The 17638-nt window shown below is 35.4% G+C and overlaps 1 protein-coding gene across 2 annotated transcripts; it reads left to right on the top strand.

The window, feature by feature from the left end:
* Window positions 1–2350: 2350 nt before the first annotated feature.
* Window positions 2351–14464, top strand: ELF3 (hydroxyproline-rich glycoprotein family protein). Of its 2 annotated transcripts, none has more exons than XM_086418563.1 (4): window positions 2351–6411; window positions 10345–11351; window positions 12989–13040; window positions 13166–14464. In XM_086418563.1, exons 2-4 carry the CDS (start codon window positions 10462–10464, stop codon window positions 14186–14188), a joined length of 1965 nt encoding a protein of 654 aa, XP_086274689.1. In that variant the 5' UTR covers window positions 2351–6411; window positions 10345–10461; the 3' UTR covers window positions 14189–14464. The 2 variants fall into 2 exon arrangements, with proteins under 2 accessions (XP_086274689.1, XP_086274688.1); XM_086418562.1 differs by having other exon boundaries at window positions 2351–7095.
* Window positions 14465–17638: the final 3174 nt, after the last annotated feature.

The following is a 17638-nucleotide window of genomic DNA, read 5'->3' as shown; positions in this document are numbered from 1 at the left end:
TTTCTCCAAAGAAAGCCTTTTGTATGTATACAGCCTTACAAATGGTGCAAATCTCGATTGGAAGTGTCGTCTTGCTTCGGACGAGACCGAGTTGTCTTGGATGAGTCATAGTAATCTCATACAAGATGGAACCATTAACCCAGTTTACAATTATTTATTAATATATAATTATTTATAAATAGTTATAATTGTTTTAATAAAATAAGGTAGATTAAAATATGTTTAGTCATATGATTTTATTTATTTATTTTTATATTTAGATAATAAATATTTAAATTATAAAAATATAATTATTTTAATTAAAAAATGCAAATTCCCAATTCATTCGGCCAAGTTTTACTAACTTGACTGAGATTTTGAAAATATCGTCCGAGTCATCTCAATTATCTCATGAAATGATGTGAAGTCCTAGAAACGATGTCCATCTGTCTCAATAGTGAACATTACCGTGATAACTCGTTCGGTCTTGAAAGATATTTGAAACCATGGTCTTACATAAGAGCATGCTAATGGATTCGAAATTTTGTGGGAGTTGCAATTAGGGCTGCAACCTGGACGGATTGGAAGGTCAACCCAAGTTGTAGAACCTTCAACTCGAGCTCCGGTTAACTTGATCATCATGTTAGAGCTCATTAACCCAAGCTCAACTCGAGATTGAGCTTTTAACATCGGATTAGTCCAATTTAAGTAATTTTGGATGAGTTGGGCTCATTGAGCAACTCTAATTTTATTTTATTAACATATAAATTTTATTTTATATCTTAAAAAATAAATACAATAAAATAAAAATAAAATCACTAATAAATAAATTTGCATAAAACCTCCAAATCTATTAATTTTTATATTATATTTTTTTTTTATTTTTACAAATATATTTAGGAAGAGAAAATTAAAATTAAAATTAAAATTAATAATAATAATAATAAATTTATATGTAAATATATAGCATCAGGTTCAGGTTGAGTCGGATTACCTGAAATTTCAACCCGAGCTCCACCTGAATTAAATTCGGATTGAGATTTGCTAGCTTTGGCTCAACTCATTTTCCATATTACCCAATTCTGACTTGCCCATCAATCGGCATTGCGCCCGAGTTGAATTCAGATCAGTCCACCCAAGTTGAAGTGCTAGATGCAATTGCCACAAAAAAATTTATAGACCAAGGCTTCCAAGGTTATAACTCGAATTCCATGTGAGTTTGAAGTTGCACCCATCTCTTTCGAAGTCTAATCCCTTCCTATCCGGATTGCAAGGTGGCATTAAGGGTGTCCATGGATAGTCGAAATTCGAATCCGAATCCGAATTCGAAAAAATCGGATATTATCTGAAAATTTTGGATTCCGGATTCGGATTCAGATGTTATTTTAAAATTCGAATGAATTTCGGATACGAATTCAGATATTACGATATCCGATTCGATAATATCCGGTCCGATATAATATATGTATTCTGTATTCATGTTTTACAACAAAACATTTATATATATATATATATATATATATATATATATATATATATATGCCTTGTATTCATGTTTTACAACAAAAATTTAATCTATTTTTATCTTCTCTCAACCTCAACCACACGAACCAGAACCAGTCCAAGTAAACGGAGGGTTTCAACCGTGCGGGGTTGCGAGCTCCTTCTCCGGCCGGCGAGTATACAGTACGTATTTTTTTTCTCTCTCTCTCTCTCTCTTTCTCTCACTCACTCTCTCTCTCTCTCTCTCAGTAAAACCCATTTATCAACGGTGCGAACTCCATAATCTCCGGCCGAAGAGCATCAACGATCTAAACCCCTTGCGATCACTGTCGGAATCTCTCTCAGCGGCTCACCTTCGGCATCGGTGTCCATTGACAGGTCAAATCGGTCGAAATCTCTCTCTCAAAACCCATTTGATTTTATTTATTTTTTTTTTCGGATAAATTTCGAATTGTAGATTTCGGATTCGAATCGGATATCCGATAATTTATTCGGATACGAATTCGAATATTCGTTAGTGATATCCGATCGGATTCGAATTCGAATTCGGATAGTACTAAAAATTTTCGGATTCGAATTCGGATATAACACTATCCGATTGGATATCTATCCGTTGACAGTCCTAGGTGGCATGTAAGAAAGTTCGATTACAGCCTCTATAACACATCTATTTTTACGATGCATGTGTATTCTTATTTTAATATTTATTACAAGAGAACCACCGTTGGCACCCCAAATTTTACTTATTATACTCCAATTTCTAAAACTATTTGACACACCTCAATTAAAAATTAAAACACGTTATTCAATGAATAACAAATGTTTGGCTCAAATTATAATTTTAACATTACAAAACATATTAACACTTGTTCAAAAAATTTCAGTTATTATATTTACAATTATGATTAAGTTCATATAAAATCCCAAACCAAAAACTAGAAATCTAGGGAAGTGAGAGAGAGATTCTATTGGCACCCCAACTTTTACTTATTCTCAATCATTTATTTTTTTAATTGAAGTGTAATAAGTAAAATTTGGGATGCCAATAGAAGCTCTCTTATTTAAAGGTATGATTATCTTTAAAATGAATTTATAAACATTATTTTTATAATTTAATATTTAATATTATTATAATTGTAATTATCTTCACTCGCAATTTCCGATAGTACTATTGTGGGGACATAATTAGCACTTTGCTGGACTAGACATGTGACACAAAAAAGTGTGCATCTCAATCACTGATTGATGAGTATTCCTAAGGGATTTATCTGGACCTCTTATTTGTTGTGCCACTTGACATTTTGTTTTTTTGACTAAGCAAACAATGGATTAGTAGTTAATGGAGGTGAAGATGGGTTCAATGAGATTTGAATCAACTCTCCTCGAATCTTTACGATTTAGTTAAGTGGCACTTTAAAAAATATGATTTGAAGGCCGATGCCTAGTATGAGCTATATTTTATTGGGGTCACCTGTGATGGCGTTCCCTCAGTTACTTGGTGCGTGTGATGTGTGGGTGTTGCACATGCCAGGGGGAGGGCCCCATATGGCTTGGTTCCAGCTTTGGCTCATCTGGCCCCCCTAGTCGGACGTATACACCCACTATCAAAATTATGGAAGGAATTATAGATTGTAAAGTGCGAAAAAAGGCATGCAAGATGTAATTCTCACGGTCCAATATAGTGTCATGTTCCTATACATACGAACGATGTCTACGTGATAAGGTTGGGTTGGAGGATTGACACAAGGTGACTAAAACTCCAACCCAACTTTGCCACGTAAATATCATTCCTAATTTATAGGATCGAGGCACCGTATTGGATCTTGAGTCAATTCTAAAAATTAGTGGAATGACTTTGAGAACTCGACCCAAAGAGGAATGTTTGTTGGAGGAGTTCCAAAAAAATAGATGATATCTTGATTTTTCCCTCAACTGACCCAAACATACAAATTAAAAGTTATGATATTTGAGAAGGAGATTAAGATATAAATGAAAGAAATGACAAGTGATTAAATTTTGTTGATAGCTTGATATTTTTAACGATACAGTTGTATAGAAACCAACCCATTATAACTTTTTCAACTTTCATGAAAACTTCACTGCAAAACTAAGATCCATATAGATATCCTATTAAATGTAAATGTAAAGCAAGATTGTAAATTGTGGGATTTATAACATACAAAATCTTATTAACTATTAGTCTATAATTTTCAAGATCAAGAATCATTTTAAGATCTTAAGAACCTATTCATATTCCTAAAGATCAATAGTTTATATGGTACTTACCTTGTGCCATAAGCCAAATGAATGATCCAAGATTATGGTGAAGATTTGCCTTTTGTAATCCATGTACCAATGATCCGATGTGCACAAATCCCTAATCGTGTTCGTCAATTTCAAGATTCACATTTTCTCTCCTCTCTATATTGGATCGGCTAGAGTTCTAATGATTGATGGAGATCACTATGATTCTGAACCCTATAAGTGTATGTGTGAGCGTATCTCTATTATGAGGTGCCACTCCACTTAAATAAATGGAAATAGAGGGCCTACATATCATCTTTTAGTAAGATTCCTATGGGTCAGGGTTTCCCACTAAAACCTAAAGAGTATATATTCTAATTCTAATTACATTAAGATTTATTCTTTATTATTGATGTCGTTAATATATAGAATTCATGTGCAAATTAAATACTAAAAACGTGTAGGTCAACTGGGCCACACGAAATTGGGTTCTAACATAAATACCATTTTTAAATAAGGATCGTTTCATGAGTATTATTAACCTCATGAAAATTTGTCGTGAAATTAGAAAAGTTAAATTATTAAAATCAAATCATCATTTTAGATCAATTTCTATTATAATTAGTAATATATATATATATATATTTTGGGTAGCTTAGGAAGTATCCTCACCTTAGGTGAGGCTAGTCTACCTAGGTCCGCATACACCATCACACCTTGTCAGATGTTAAAACAGGTAAGTAGCCACTTTATGTGGAAGGGTATATAGAGATTCAAAGTCATGACCTGGAGACCTAGTCATACCTTACCATCTAAGCTAACCCTTGGTGGGTATAATTAATAAAGTTGAATCATCCATGATCATCATATTTATATGGTTCCTAAGTCCTACTAGCAGGGCTATAAAGGTTGTCTCAATGGTAATTTTAGATTGATAAGTGGTTAATGCTTGTAGGTCGTGAGTTTGATATCTAATATGAACATTAATTCCTCAGGGGCCACCTGCGAGGGCGCACCCTCACTTATCTGGTGCGTGTGATAGACGGGTGTTGCACGTACCCCAGAACTAGTCCTTGGAGAAGACCATGGTCTATGACCTGTCCGTTGTCTACATGATACCCAGTTATCAAACAAAATATATATGAAATAATTATAAATTAATTCAAGAAGTGAAAATTTCTTCCTCTAGGCTATTTCAATTTTCAACTCACCCACAATTAAAATCAAACTATTGGAAAAAGTGTTTATTGAGGTTAAATGATCGCTAGATGTAGGTGATATAACACATCATTAGATCGATGAATCAGTTAGTTAATAATGGCCTACAATCCATGTTTTGACAAAGCTCTGTTCCCGATCTACCCATTCTCCCTTATAGAGCATATAGCTCTTACGATTTAGGCATGATTAAAACATTCTTCCTTTTCTTTACCAATCTAACTTCTTACCGATCTCAAAACCTTTAATTACGTTGCAGTTGATAAACAATAACTTTTGTTTTGCAATTTCTTTATCACCACCTGTTGGTTAGCAATTTTAATTTATTATTTTCATCATTCCTTAACTAATATTTAACATTTTGGTTGGAGTTTAACATACATTGGACTCTTATGTAAGTCGTTCTTTGCATTGCACACAATCCAAATTATTTAATCTCCAACCAAAAGACCCACCAGTGGTTAGCTGAGAGGGTAAGGAGCGACTGGGTTTGCTCTCCAAGTTGTGTCTTCGAATCTCTACATGCCTCTCCACAGAAATGTGACTACTTAAATGCCGTAACACATGACAAGGTGTTGGATGGTGTGTGCAACCCTAAGTAGATTAGTCTCACCAAAGGTGGGGATACTCCTTGGGCTAGTAAAAAATAAAAAAAAAACCTCCAACCAAAAGTACTTAGTAGACAATGTATGTTGTTATTGGAATGAGACATTGTTCTGGATCACGACTCATATTTAAATTACGAAAGGATCCTTATACCACATGTGCATTTGCACATGCCCTCTACTAGTTCATCGAAAATGATTTGATCCAATTCCAACATGGTATCAACTTCTCTTCTTTTATAGGTTAAATCGATTCATCAACAAAATGACATGTCACATGTGGATAAGTCGGTTGACACTTGTCAACTAAAGAATATCGTAAACATTTACGTAATGCCACATGTCGAAACGTTGGCTTATTTTTTCATTATTATCACATTTTTTTATTACAAAGCATACGTGTTTCTATTAATAGTAATAGCCAAACCGATATCTCTGCATGTCTCTTCATTTCCTTACAAATCTAATTCTATTGAATACGATCTTCAACAGATTCCATAAAATCTGATTAAATTTCAAAAAACTAAAAATAAAAAATGTGTGTGGTTCAGTAAAATTCCACGTGATCCGGTCTACAACTAGGGTCTTACCCATCCATCTTCGGTCGAGAAGAGAACCCGGTTCAAGCATCTTCCAAGTCCATAATTGGGTCCCATGTGCGCTTTACCTTTTCTTCGCCTTTGTATAAGAGAAGAGGATCCTCTGGTTCTGAGGAATTCTAAAGAGGTCACTCTTCGTCTTCTTTTCTTCTGGAATCTACCTTTCTAAGAAGCCCTTCTGTTAGATTTTACCTTCTAATCCTCTGTATCTCGAGATATTAAAGTGTTCTTGTTGGGTTTCCTTCGATTTTCAGCGAAAAAAGGTTAGTTTTTTTCTAGTGGGTTTGATTTTTTTAACTAAAAAGATCGATTTTTGATATCTGGGTATTGTTGTACACAATAACACACGAAATTCTGTGAAAAATCGTTATTGTTGTATATTACTAAAATTGGAGAAATTTGGGGGTTTTCAAGAGGGTTTGTGGGTTTTTAACGAAAAGATTGATTTTTTCTATCTGGGTTTGTTGTAAGAGACGAATTTCTGTGAAAGATCGATATCTTTTTAAGTGAGTTTGATTGCTTTTGACGAATGAATCGATTTTTCTATCTGGGTATTGTTGTATGATACTGAAATTGTAGAAATTTTGGGTTTTTTTTTTTTTTTTTTCAAGTGGGTTTTGATGGAGAAAGTTAGTGAGTTGGGATCTTTTGCTGTTTTTTGGTGAAAAAAATTGGTTTTTGTTAGTAGGGTTTGAATTAGACATTCAAATTAGAGTAGGAGTAGTATGAAAGGGGGAAAAGATGAGAAGATCATGGGCCCTATGTTTCCTAGGCTTCATGTCAATGATACAGAGAAAGGAGGGCCAAGGGCACCTCCTAGAAACAAGATGGCTCTCTATGAACAGCTTTGTATCCCTTCTCAAAGGAGCAATTCAGGGTCGGCGTCAGCAGTGCCTCTTCCACGCAATAACGCTGTCTCTTTGGTTCCTTCTGCTTCGTCGAGTCAGGTGGGCTTTTGTCTAAATTCATAAATTCTTTGTGGGTTAGTTTCTGAGTTTTTGTTTGTTTGCTAATGAGTTTGATTAAGGGTTTAATGGAGATTGCTTCCATGGATAGACAGGAAAAGTAGTTTTGATTGTTTTATTGGGAATTATCTGGTTATGGGAATAGCCATCTATTTGATTTGATGTATGTTTTATGCATTTTGTCTTGAGAATTAGTTGTTGTTTTGATTGGGTTCAATTTCGATCACTAGAAGTAAACTATGGTCTGTTTTTTTTGTATGAACTGAGTTAAGGAACGGTTTTTTTTAAAAGGAAAAATGTAGGAATTAGGTGTGTGACTGATGCATACAAACATGGCTCTAGAAATTGATTAAATTTGCTAAATTAAGGCGAGCAAAATCCGATTTTAACCCTTGGTCAATCTATTAATCTTGCATTTATTATTCCTAGTGATTGTTGTGATGAGTCATGAACACCTTTTCATTTTCATTATTTTATTTCTTAAAAATATCAGTGTGATGAAAGTCGTGAACACCCTTTCATGTTCATTTATCCTCATTTTCTCTAATTAGTGAACATTTGAAAGTTTTCATTCGACTTCTTTTTGGTTAAATAAAAGATTTCATTAATCAAATAGTAAATAGGAAATACAAAGTGATTGGATGGTTAGATAGGAGGGAGATGACCTACCTAGGAGCACAAACCAGCTCAGCACTTACATATGGTAAAATCCTCCGCCCACCCTACTAAAGACCCCCACTAAGTCACAATTAAGGAATCCCATCTAAACATAAATTCCTTAAAATATACCCTAGTAAACTCCTCATATATCGTTGACCAAAGAAACAATATAGCTTTGATTTCCAAAAATACCACCAGGACGACCTTTCTTTACCTTGAAGACTCTAAACTTCCTCTCTTTCCATATACACCAACAAATAGTGAAATGGAGGCATGCTCCATAGTATTCTGTATTTAGCATTAAACACATAAGAGGTCCAACAAGCAAAAGTATCAAACATTGAGAAGGGATTGGACCAACACATACTAAACTATGATGAGAAAAAATGGGACCAAATGAGACTTATCTCGGGGCAATGGAGAAGAAGGTGATGGCTCTCGTTATACATAACATAGAAATTGATGCTAGTCTTACCCTAGCTGGGAAATTAAATAGTCTATGGTTAAGATCTTATCAAGGGCCGTCATCCTTATTAAAAAAATTCCTTGAAGGAACTCTAAAGCTCAAATAGCAACACTTGAGGATGGACAATACTCCAAAACAGATAGCAATGAGTAGAATAATTTGATTGGAAAATTTTCATCCATGTATTGATCCATCCGCAAGGACCTAGTCTACTTCATAGGTACCCTTTAGTGCGTTGTTCTTACCCTTATGTTACCTACCATAGCTGAGGTCCTTTGCACCAAAACATCCCAAGCCACACTCACACCAAGGGAAAAGTTCCATCAATTGAGACTTCCCGTTGAAGTACTTGAGCCCACTAAACTAAGGCCGTGGACAGCCCAAATCCATAGATGCTATTTAATGGACAACCCTAGCACTTGGGTTGCAACCATCTGAAAACCTCCAAAAACAAAAAGCATTAACCTAGGGAGGTCTTGATGCAAATAGGATCAATCCTTAAAGCATTTGTGTGGCCACATCTCATATAATACTTGTTTTAGAAATGATCCATGGGCAGAACTATTTGACTTCAATCTAAGAACATTTTCTTCAATTATCCAAGCCTTAATTTATGGAAGTGTTAAGAGGATATTTTTGGAAAGAAATAAATACCTTAGTACTTTTGAGTTTGTTAATGTTACTTATAAATAGTAATGGCTTTACAATGAAAGGGGTCTTTGGTTGATTCGAGAATTTCTCCAAGTAAAATAGCTTTTATGGGGCTATTAGGGTTTCCTTTAAAGACTGTTGAAGCCTAGCTTCAGCCTTGATTCTGACACCCCTCTACTGCTGTATTGCACGAGAATAATGTTTCCACTCTTGTTTCACGTGTGGATCCATCCTTCTACTTAAATTCTTTGACTGAGAAAAATTTAAGGAGCTTCCATTGCATTTGGATAGAGCTCCTTGACGACTTTTGCTCCTGTGCGGGGAACTAGCCAACGTTTGGATACCAGAAGCATACGTCTTTGACTCTTGCCCGGAGATGTTTTGCTCTTCCGTGAGAAGCTCCAAAAACACGCTCTTGCGCGGAGACGTTGTATCCACACATGGCCTTCTTTTCCATCTGTTGCATACTCTATAGATATGCACCCCATTCTCTCAATTGGTCAAATTCTCTCCGCATCTTTCAGTTTTTTATTTTGTGACTTTGTCTTTCAGTCGATTTAAGCGGATGTTGATATCATATTTGCATTTGAGGTTGTAATACGGATTTTGACTAACTATTGATATTGGATGAGAATGGAACTTCGATTTTAGTCTGCCAATTGTTTGCCCTTGTCCATCTTAAAATCATTTTAATTTTCCGTAGGTCTCCTTGTTTCGGTTATATCTTTCTTGCCTCATCAGTTTGGTTTTAATTTTTTAGTAGAAATTAAAATTTTTTTTTTTTCTTCTTGTGAGTTGACCCCACTGTAATTTTTCTTTTCTTCCTATCAAAAAAATGTTTTCCTTGCAAGGTTGCAAATCATTAGAATTATGTTGAAGTCCTTGAAAAGCTGCTCGATGGTATTCTTGAATGGGTTTTAGCTCAGAAAAGGATAATTTCTGGTTTTTTATTGGCCTCATCTCTAATCAGTGTTTTTTATTTTTAAAAAAGAGAGAAAGAGGAATTGTTGTCTTTGATTCGATGATGTCACATTCATTGCTTTCGATATAATCAGGAGAATCTTGAATCCGTTGTCACTTGTCATTTGTTGGGGGCAATCTCGAGGCAATGACAAGTGAAACATTGGGATGAATAGATGCTGGTGCTGTTTAGGCCAATGTAATGTTAGTCGAGAGCTTTATGTACGTTTGTTGAGATACCCGAATTGCCTTTTGAGTAATTTTGTTGCGTGAACTGCCTATGTGGACAACATTAATGATTTTGCATTTTTATTTATTTTTATTTTTTAAATATTTCACTTCTATGCAATTCCTTTCTCTATCTTCCTAGTTACAATGAATGATTTATCTCTGTAATTTTATGTTTTTTCTCATGTGGACAACATTTTTATTTTTTACGTCTATGCATTCCTTTTTCTTTCTTCCTTGTCACAATGAACAATTTATCTCTGTAGGGGGTTGGACATGAAAAGACTGTGTTTTCCCCATTGTACATCCCTTCTCCCACTCCTGCTCAATCGGCTGAGAAGCTTCATTCACGTTCTTCCGAAGGGGTGAATTTTAATACCACAATGACAGGTTTTGAGCGGAGATCTATGAAAGATTATCAAACATTAAATGCAACAGAGCATTTATCATCAACTGCCGAATACAATTCTTTCCGACCATATGACTTCTCCAACCCAAAAGATTCAAAGCTTGGAGATGATGACGATTTTAGGGTTCCTGCCTTTCATTCCGGGATCGCTCCATGTCCCAGTAAGTCTCCACAAAGCTTAGATAGGGAAAGACCCACTCCCTTCAGCCCAAGTCACCCAGGCCGTTATACAGTAATCTCAGAAAGTAGTACACTGAAAACTGCTGGAATTACTTGTAGTTCCTCAATGCAACTCCGGAACGCTCGTGACAAACACCTGAAGCGAACCAACACCACAGATATGATGTCAAGACAACACGGAAGAAATCAGAGTGAAGAGCATCTGAAAGAGTACGTGATTAGAGAAAAGAATGCTGAATCCTTGAAGCACAACAATGCTTATTTGAATGTGGAACATCAGAGTAGTCCAATGTATGATTTTGAGAGATTACGTGATTCGGGTGCACGATTTCATCAAGAGTATAATGCTGGTTTGCTGCGAGAAAAAATTATCGGTAGTAACGGATTGTCTGCCGAATCTCTGGGAGCTTTGGAGAAGGGAAACATTGCAACAGTTATAAGGGAATCATGCTCAGGAGCATCACTTGGGAATGGTCCAACAAGTCCTAAGGAGGCTGAAGATGATGGTGAGTACTGTGAAGATAACATACAGAGATCGTCACAAGTGGGAGATTTGGACAGAAATGATGATGCCTCGGAGACTTCCATGGTGGACTCTTTAGTGGGCTTGGACATATCTCCTGATGATGTTGTGGGAGTAATAGGTCAGAAGCATTTCTGGAAAGCACGAAGAGCGATTACCAAGTAAGTTCCTTTGCCGAACAGTAGTTACTTACACCACTCTAAAGATTGGTGTTATCATAATTGTTGTTTTCTTGCTAAAATTTGCTCATTTTATGGATTGATTCCCCAACACCCCACCCCCCCCCCCCCCCTCCCTCCTAAAATTTTCCCTATTAAAATTATATTTTGTTTTTTTACTATTCATTTAAAAAGGCATGCTCGTGGGGCTTATGCCTTAATATCTATGTTAAAAAAACATTGGACGCATGTTGCAACAATTCATCACTTAAAATTTCCACCTGTCATTAGCAGTCTGTCCACAAATTTTATATATATCAAGTTGATTGTCATGTTTGAAGTATTTAACCATCAAATTTTTTGTGTTCACATGATTATTCTAGGACAGTTTGTTACTTTGTCGTTTTTGTTAGAATTTTTGCCAGGAGGAAAGCAATTTGAAAGGAGAGATTGTATATTACTCTGTTTCGGGAGAAATCAAGGGTTTAATTTTCTGAGTGTATTCATGTTCTTTCATCTATAAGCACTAGGTTCTCCTTGTAAGTAATACTGTGGATACTCTGGCATGTCTAACTTCAGGTGTTTGAATAGTTCTTCACTTCCTGCAATGTCATCCTCACCTATCAGGAAGTCAATTTTTTATTTTTGTGTATGTATGGTGTATTAGGGCTGTGACCTTGGCAGGGGTGAGGGTAGACCAGACCAACTCAAGTGGCAAAGCCCTCAACCCGAGCGTTGAGCCTGGACTCATTAACCTAAGTTCAACCAGAGCTTGAGCTTCTAAATTCGGGTTGAGCTTGGCGGCGGTTTAAACAAGCCTAATTTTTTGTTGATTAGCAAAGTAATTTAATATCTAAAACAAGAAATAATTGAAAAACACTTTAAAAAGATAATTAATATGAAAATATTTATATATTATTATAAAGCCTTGGGTTCAGGTTGAGCTCAGTTGCACGAACCCTCAACCCGAATTAAGCTTGGGTTGAGTTATTCTAACCCAGGCTCAACTCATGTTCTACGTAACTTGGCCCAGGTTTGCCCATCAATCAGGTTGAGCCCTGGCCTGCTGCTCAAGTTTCAGAATTCTCAAAGTGGTTCCATTTGCATTAAGATGGAGCTGCATGATCAACATTGAATCATGGGTGTGAATAATTACACCTTTTTTTTTTCCCTTCGATTTATACCATTCTTGAAGCTAAATATAATGCTTAGATACCACAGGTGTTCCATTATCCAACTGATTTTTTTTTAAGCCGGGGGAAGGAAAAAAAAGAACCTTTTGATTGTGCATTATTGGTTTCATGTCTAATTTATTGATCACAGCCTTCCTGTTTCCTTGTCTTCAAGAAGTTTACATGATTAAGTATTTGATCTCTATTCTGTTAATTACACCTTTTTTTTTCCTAATCCTTCAGACCCTTCGATTTATACCATTCTTGAAGCTAAATATAATACTAAGATACCACACGTGTTCCATTATCCAACTGATATTTTTTAAGCCTGGGGAAGAAAAAAAAGATCCTTTTGATTGTGCATTATTGGTTTCATGTATAATTTATTGATCACAGCCTTCCTGTTTCCTTGTCTTCAAGAAATTTACATGATTAAGTATTTGATCTCTATTCTATTAATACTTTCAGTCAACAAAGAGTGTTTGCGGTGCAAGTTTTTGAGTTGCATAGACTGATAAAGGTGAGCCGATCTTGATCTATATAAGTAACTAACTCCTTTTTGCCGACACGGGTAATATCTTCTTTAGTATTTGATCCGAGTTCTAGAGAATAGAATTTTAGCTACATTTTTAATATTCAAAACAGGTTCAGAGATTGATTGCTGGATCACCACATCTGTTACTGGAAGACAATCCTTATTTTAGAAAGGCGTCTTTAGACGTCTCACCTGCTAAGAAACTGCCTTCAGAGTATGTTCTAAAATCTCTCCCACCGATCATTAAGCAGAAAGATGATTCCCAAAAGCCAAAACAGAACACCGAGTGTGCAGCCGAGAACGATGTACGGAAACCCTCTCTTCCTTCTCCAAATGATGATGTCAGCAAAGGACTTGTCGGTCAACATCCGAGTTATGGGTCCTATTCTGGACACCCAGCACCAACACCCGTGTCTACCGATAATAACAAAACGGGTCCTTGGGGTTACTACCCACCACCCGGGAATCAATGGTTGCTTCCTATAATGTCCCCTTCAGAAGGACTCATTTACAAGCCGTATGCGATGCCTTTTCCTCCAAATTCAGGGTTTATCCCACCAATTTACGGAGGTTGTGGTGGGCCTATGAGCCTACCTTCGATGGTTCCAAATCCAGCTTATGGTGCTCCACCTTCTCACCCACCACAAGGGTTAGGTGTTCATTCGGGAAGTAATGTTTCTCCGATGTACTTCCCTCCTACTTATTACCCTCCTTATGGAATGCCAATCATGAACTCGGCCAACTCCGGGCAAGCCGAACAAGTATCAACCGATGAGGTCAACCGAAACGTGCAAACTCGAAGCCCTTCTAACTTGTTGAACCGAAAGAGTACAGCCATGTACCAGACATCCAAAGACAGTGAAGTACATGGGAGTACGGCAAGTAGTCCATGCGACAAGGCTCATGGAGTGGTTGCTGGTCAAGCTTCAGAAGGACAGGATGCACCACTCCATCTCTTTCCCATAGCTCCAGCTGTTGAGGTTTCCAGTTCGGACCTACCGCCCCAGAATCAAAGCAGTAGCCAACAGACGCTAGTGATAAGGGTTGTGCCTCACAATGCTAGATCTGCTACTGAGTCAGCGGCTCGGATTTTTAGGTCTATACAAGAAGAAAGGCAACAGTGTGATCCGTAGTAGGTCATGGTTTGGTGGTTATTCGTTTTCGTAAACTTGAATCCCCCTGACCATCACTGCACCGTAATGAATAGTGGACTTAACCAAATGTGTTTTATATCGGAACGTATCCTCAATAATTCGGTGTTTGATATTTTGTGAGTGTTGTTGACCTTTTCAATCTAATTCATGTTATTTATACTTCAGAAAAATCAAGAAATAAAACCAATGTTGTATGCCATTTTGTTTGAATTTTAATGTTTTAGTGGGTTTTATGTGCATATCCCGTTTGAGAGAGATCTAAGTTTTACTGAGTAAATCAGGTTATTTACGTGAAGTCGGCATTTCGTGAGGTGAATCGCTGTTCAGTTGGAATGATAGTTATCATCTTTTGCATTATGAATCTTATTGTATTATGTGCTTTATAAAAATCATATCTTGTACTGTTCAAGTTGATTTTGCTTTGTGTTCCAGAATTTACACAATCTTTTATGGTCCTGCTTGGTACCATGCAAAAGCTTTGCATCGCAAATGATTTGGATCACTTTTTGAGCTACAAACTATTTATTGAAATTTGTGAAAGGTTTAAGAGGTTCATGCAAATAATTTGCAGTGAAAAAAAAAAACAAAATTGTAACAAGCTTCTATAAATTAGATTCCTACAAATTATTTGTATTTACAAATGATTTGTTTGGTACCAAGGAGGGCCTATGAGTCGTGATAATATGACACCCCTTTCTGACATACGTTCCCATCACAGAATCGTAGATCATTTGCCTCGGGATGCACAAGAAAAAAAATTTATGATTGTGTATTCCGATGCAAAGAATCTCGAATCTCGTGTTCTGTGATTAATCATTACATATCTTATAACTGAGTAGTAGTTATGGCCTAACCCCTCTGAAGATGTGAAAATATGTCAAAATAAGCATTCCATCAGTTTGAATATATAATTTTTAATAAATATTTATTTTGATTAATCAAGAAAATTATAAGCAACTTCCAAATCTAAAAAGGAAAAACAATAAATAAACAACATTCCTAATTGAGTCTATAAAGCAAATTTAAAAGAAAACAATCACAAAATATAAATCCTATTCAAAACAGGTTTATTTGATTGGAGCTTCAATCTGGATCCAGGTTGGTCCGAATCATCCCACTGGATTGGCTTGGTTCGAACCATTTATGAGCTTTTCTTGATTCTTCTTGTCCATTTTTTCTCTCTCTAGAAAAGTGAGAGCTAGATGTTTTACATCAGCACCCCCACCTCTAACAAAAAAAGTGTCCCTTTGTACAACATTTTCGTCATCATGATAAAAAAAGAAATCCACAAAATTGAACATTTTTTTTATGGACAAGTTGCTTGGAAGATCAACAATATGGGAATTGTTATTGATTTTGTGGATAACTTTTAAAGCACCAATCTTCATCTGCAGTTTAAGTTGTCGAATTTTATAGATAAAATTGGTTATTTTGTGCGAATTAGCCATTTAATGGAAAATTTTGATATTATTATCTCCTTCTTTGAACCATCTCACTCTTGTTTATTCAAACATCAATATTTTCTAAAATTCCATCTTTAAATTGACTCGGGATGCCCCCGTCTTTAGAGGACTACCTCTCTAATTCCTCTTCTTTTCTATAAAATTTCATTATTTCCTACATAATGGATTGCTTCTTGATCTTAACAGATCATAGGTCACCTTATTCCAAGATTTAAGATTTTCTTTGAGGGTTTTGAGTTTTTTCCTAAATCTCGCACTTGGACGAGAATCTAATTGTATTGAAATCACCACCCACACACCACGGCTGATCCTGGCAAAGCAATCCACACCATAGAGTTGAAGTTGAAGACCCATAATTCAAACACAATTTTACTCAACTTTGTTTCTTTCAAAACCACCATGCGAGACCCAATCATTTCCTTCATAACCATCCTTTTTGAGTGATTGCCCAATCCCAAGCATTTCACATAGACTTGGAACAAACCATAATTAATCCCACCCAAATCTTTCCCTCGAATCGACCTAATTTGTATATTTAATCGTTCATTCAATATGACCAAACATTCGAAATCTTGCTCTACTTATTTTATCTTCTTAATATTGAGTTCCAACTAAAGCAAATCTTCAATGAGGTCATGTTTTAAAATCCCCAATACAAAATATTGGAAGAAATCACAAGCTAAATCTGTTGAATCTCTCTTACTTGATTTATAGTCGATTACCACTAATAAAAATACAAGACACAAACATAACAAGTCAAATCACACAAGGTTTTTCAAATTAATAATACAAACTATATATCAAATATCATAGATGAGTCTTGAACACGATGATAACCATGAAACTCGTGACAACAACTGCTACTTCTTCTTTAGGAACATCTTCCACAAAATTTAGATCCTTTTAATTTGCTCTTTGTCCTGGACAAAACAAATATTTTTTATAACTGTTAATGACATATTATAAAAACTATACAAAAACATTTTAAGGGTTTAAACTACTAAACGTAGTGAAGTCATCACTTTAACTTTTAGCCAGTGTCCCTTATCAAAAGAACGACATCAAGAAAGTCTAATGGTTCTGGTATGAAATACTCAACAGATCATAGGTCACCTACTAATTCCATAGGTTGTATTTCATTGTATGAAATTCGTTTTCAAGAGAATAAGAATTCCTTGAAAAAATTATCATGGGAAAATGAATTCCATTGTTTGATTGAAACCTTGGAAAATGTCAAAAAGAGAGTTGATTTTAGCATAGTTATAAAATCATCGAGTTAACTTCAAACTTGATTGAGTCAACTCGACTTGATCGGATTTTGAGGTGGCATGGCCCCAAAATTCGAAGAAACCAACTTGGAGAGTGTACTCAACTTGATAAAACTTGAAAATGCACCTAGTTAAATCAAAATCTCGATTGAGTTATTTGATTATACAAAATATTTTTGTGGAGAAATAAAATTAAATCTTTTATTTAGTTGAAATAGAAACTATTTTTTTAAAATACTTTTATAAGTCAAAATTTATATTATTTTAAATTGTTAGGCTTGACTCCACCGCATGGCCATCCAAGTCAAAAATTTTGGTCTATCAATGGATAGTAAATTATCCAAATACATATTCAAATAATCAAATATTATTCGAAGTTTTTGGATATGGATTCGGGTTCGAATTCGGATATTGAAATATCCTCTCGATAACATTCATTTCAATCCCAAATAGATATAATAATTATTATATAATATAATATACTCATATTATATCTATCAAATCCGAATCAGATAAGTATCTTATCAAATTTGAATATTGATTTAGAATAACTGTCCCATCATCTGAACTGTTGGGCATGTGATGTGATGTTATGATGAGAGCCAACCTCAAATCACATCGAATTAGGTGTGGAGTAGTTTCTTTTTCTTAATTCAAAATTCAAATGTAAAATCTTAGTTAATTAAAAACGAACTTTA

The sequence above is a fragment of the Akebia trifoliata genome, chromosome 12, assembly GCF_017979445.1.
Source record: "Akebia trifoliata isolate Shusen 1 chromosome 12, ASM1797944v1, whole genome shotgun sequence".
Classification (NCBI taxonomy): domain Eukaryota; kingdom Viridiplantae; phylum Streptophyta; class Magnoliopsida; order Ranunculales; family Lardizabalaceae; genus Akebia; species Akebia trifoliata.
Note: the sequence above shows the minus strand (reverse complement) of the source record. Positions and strands in the feature narration are given on the sequence as shown.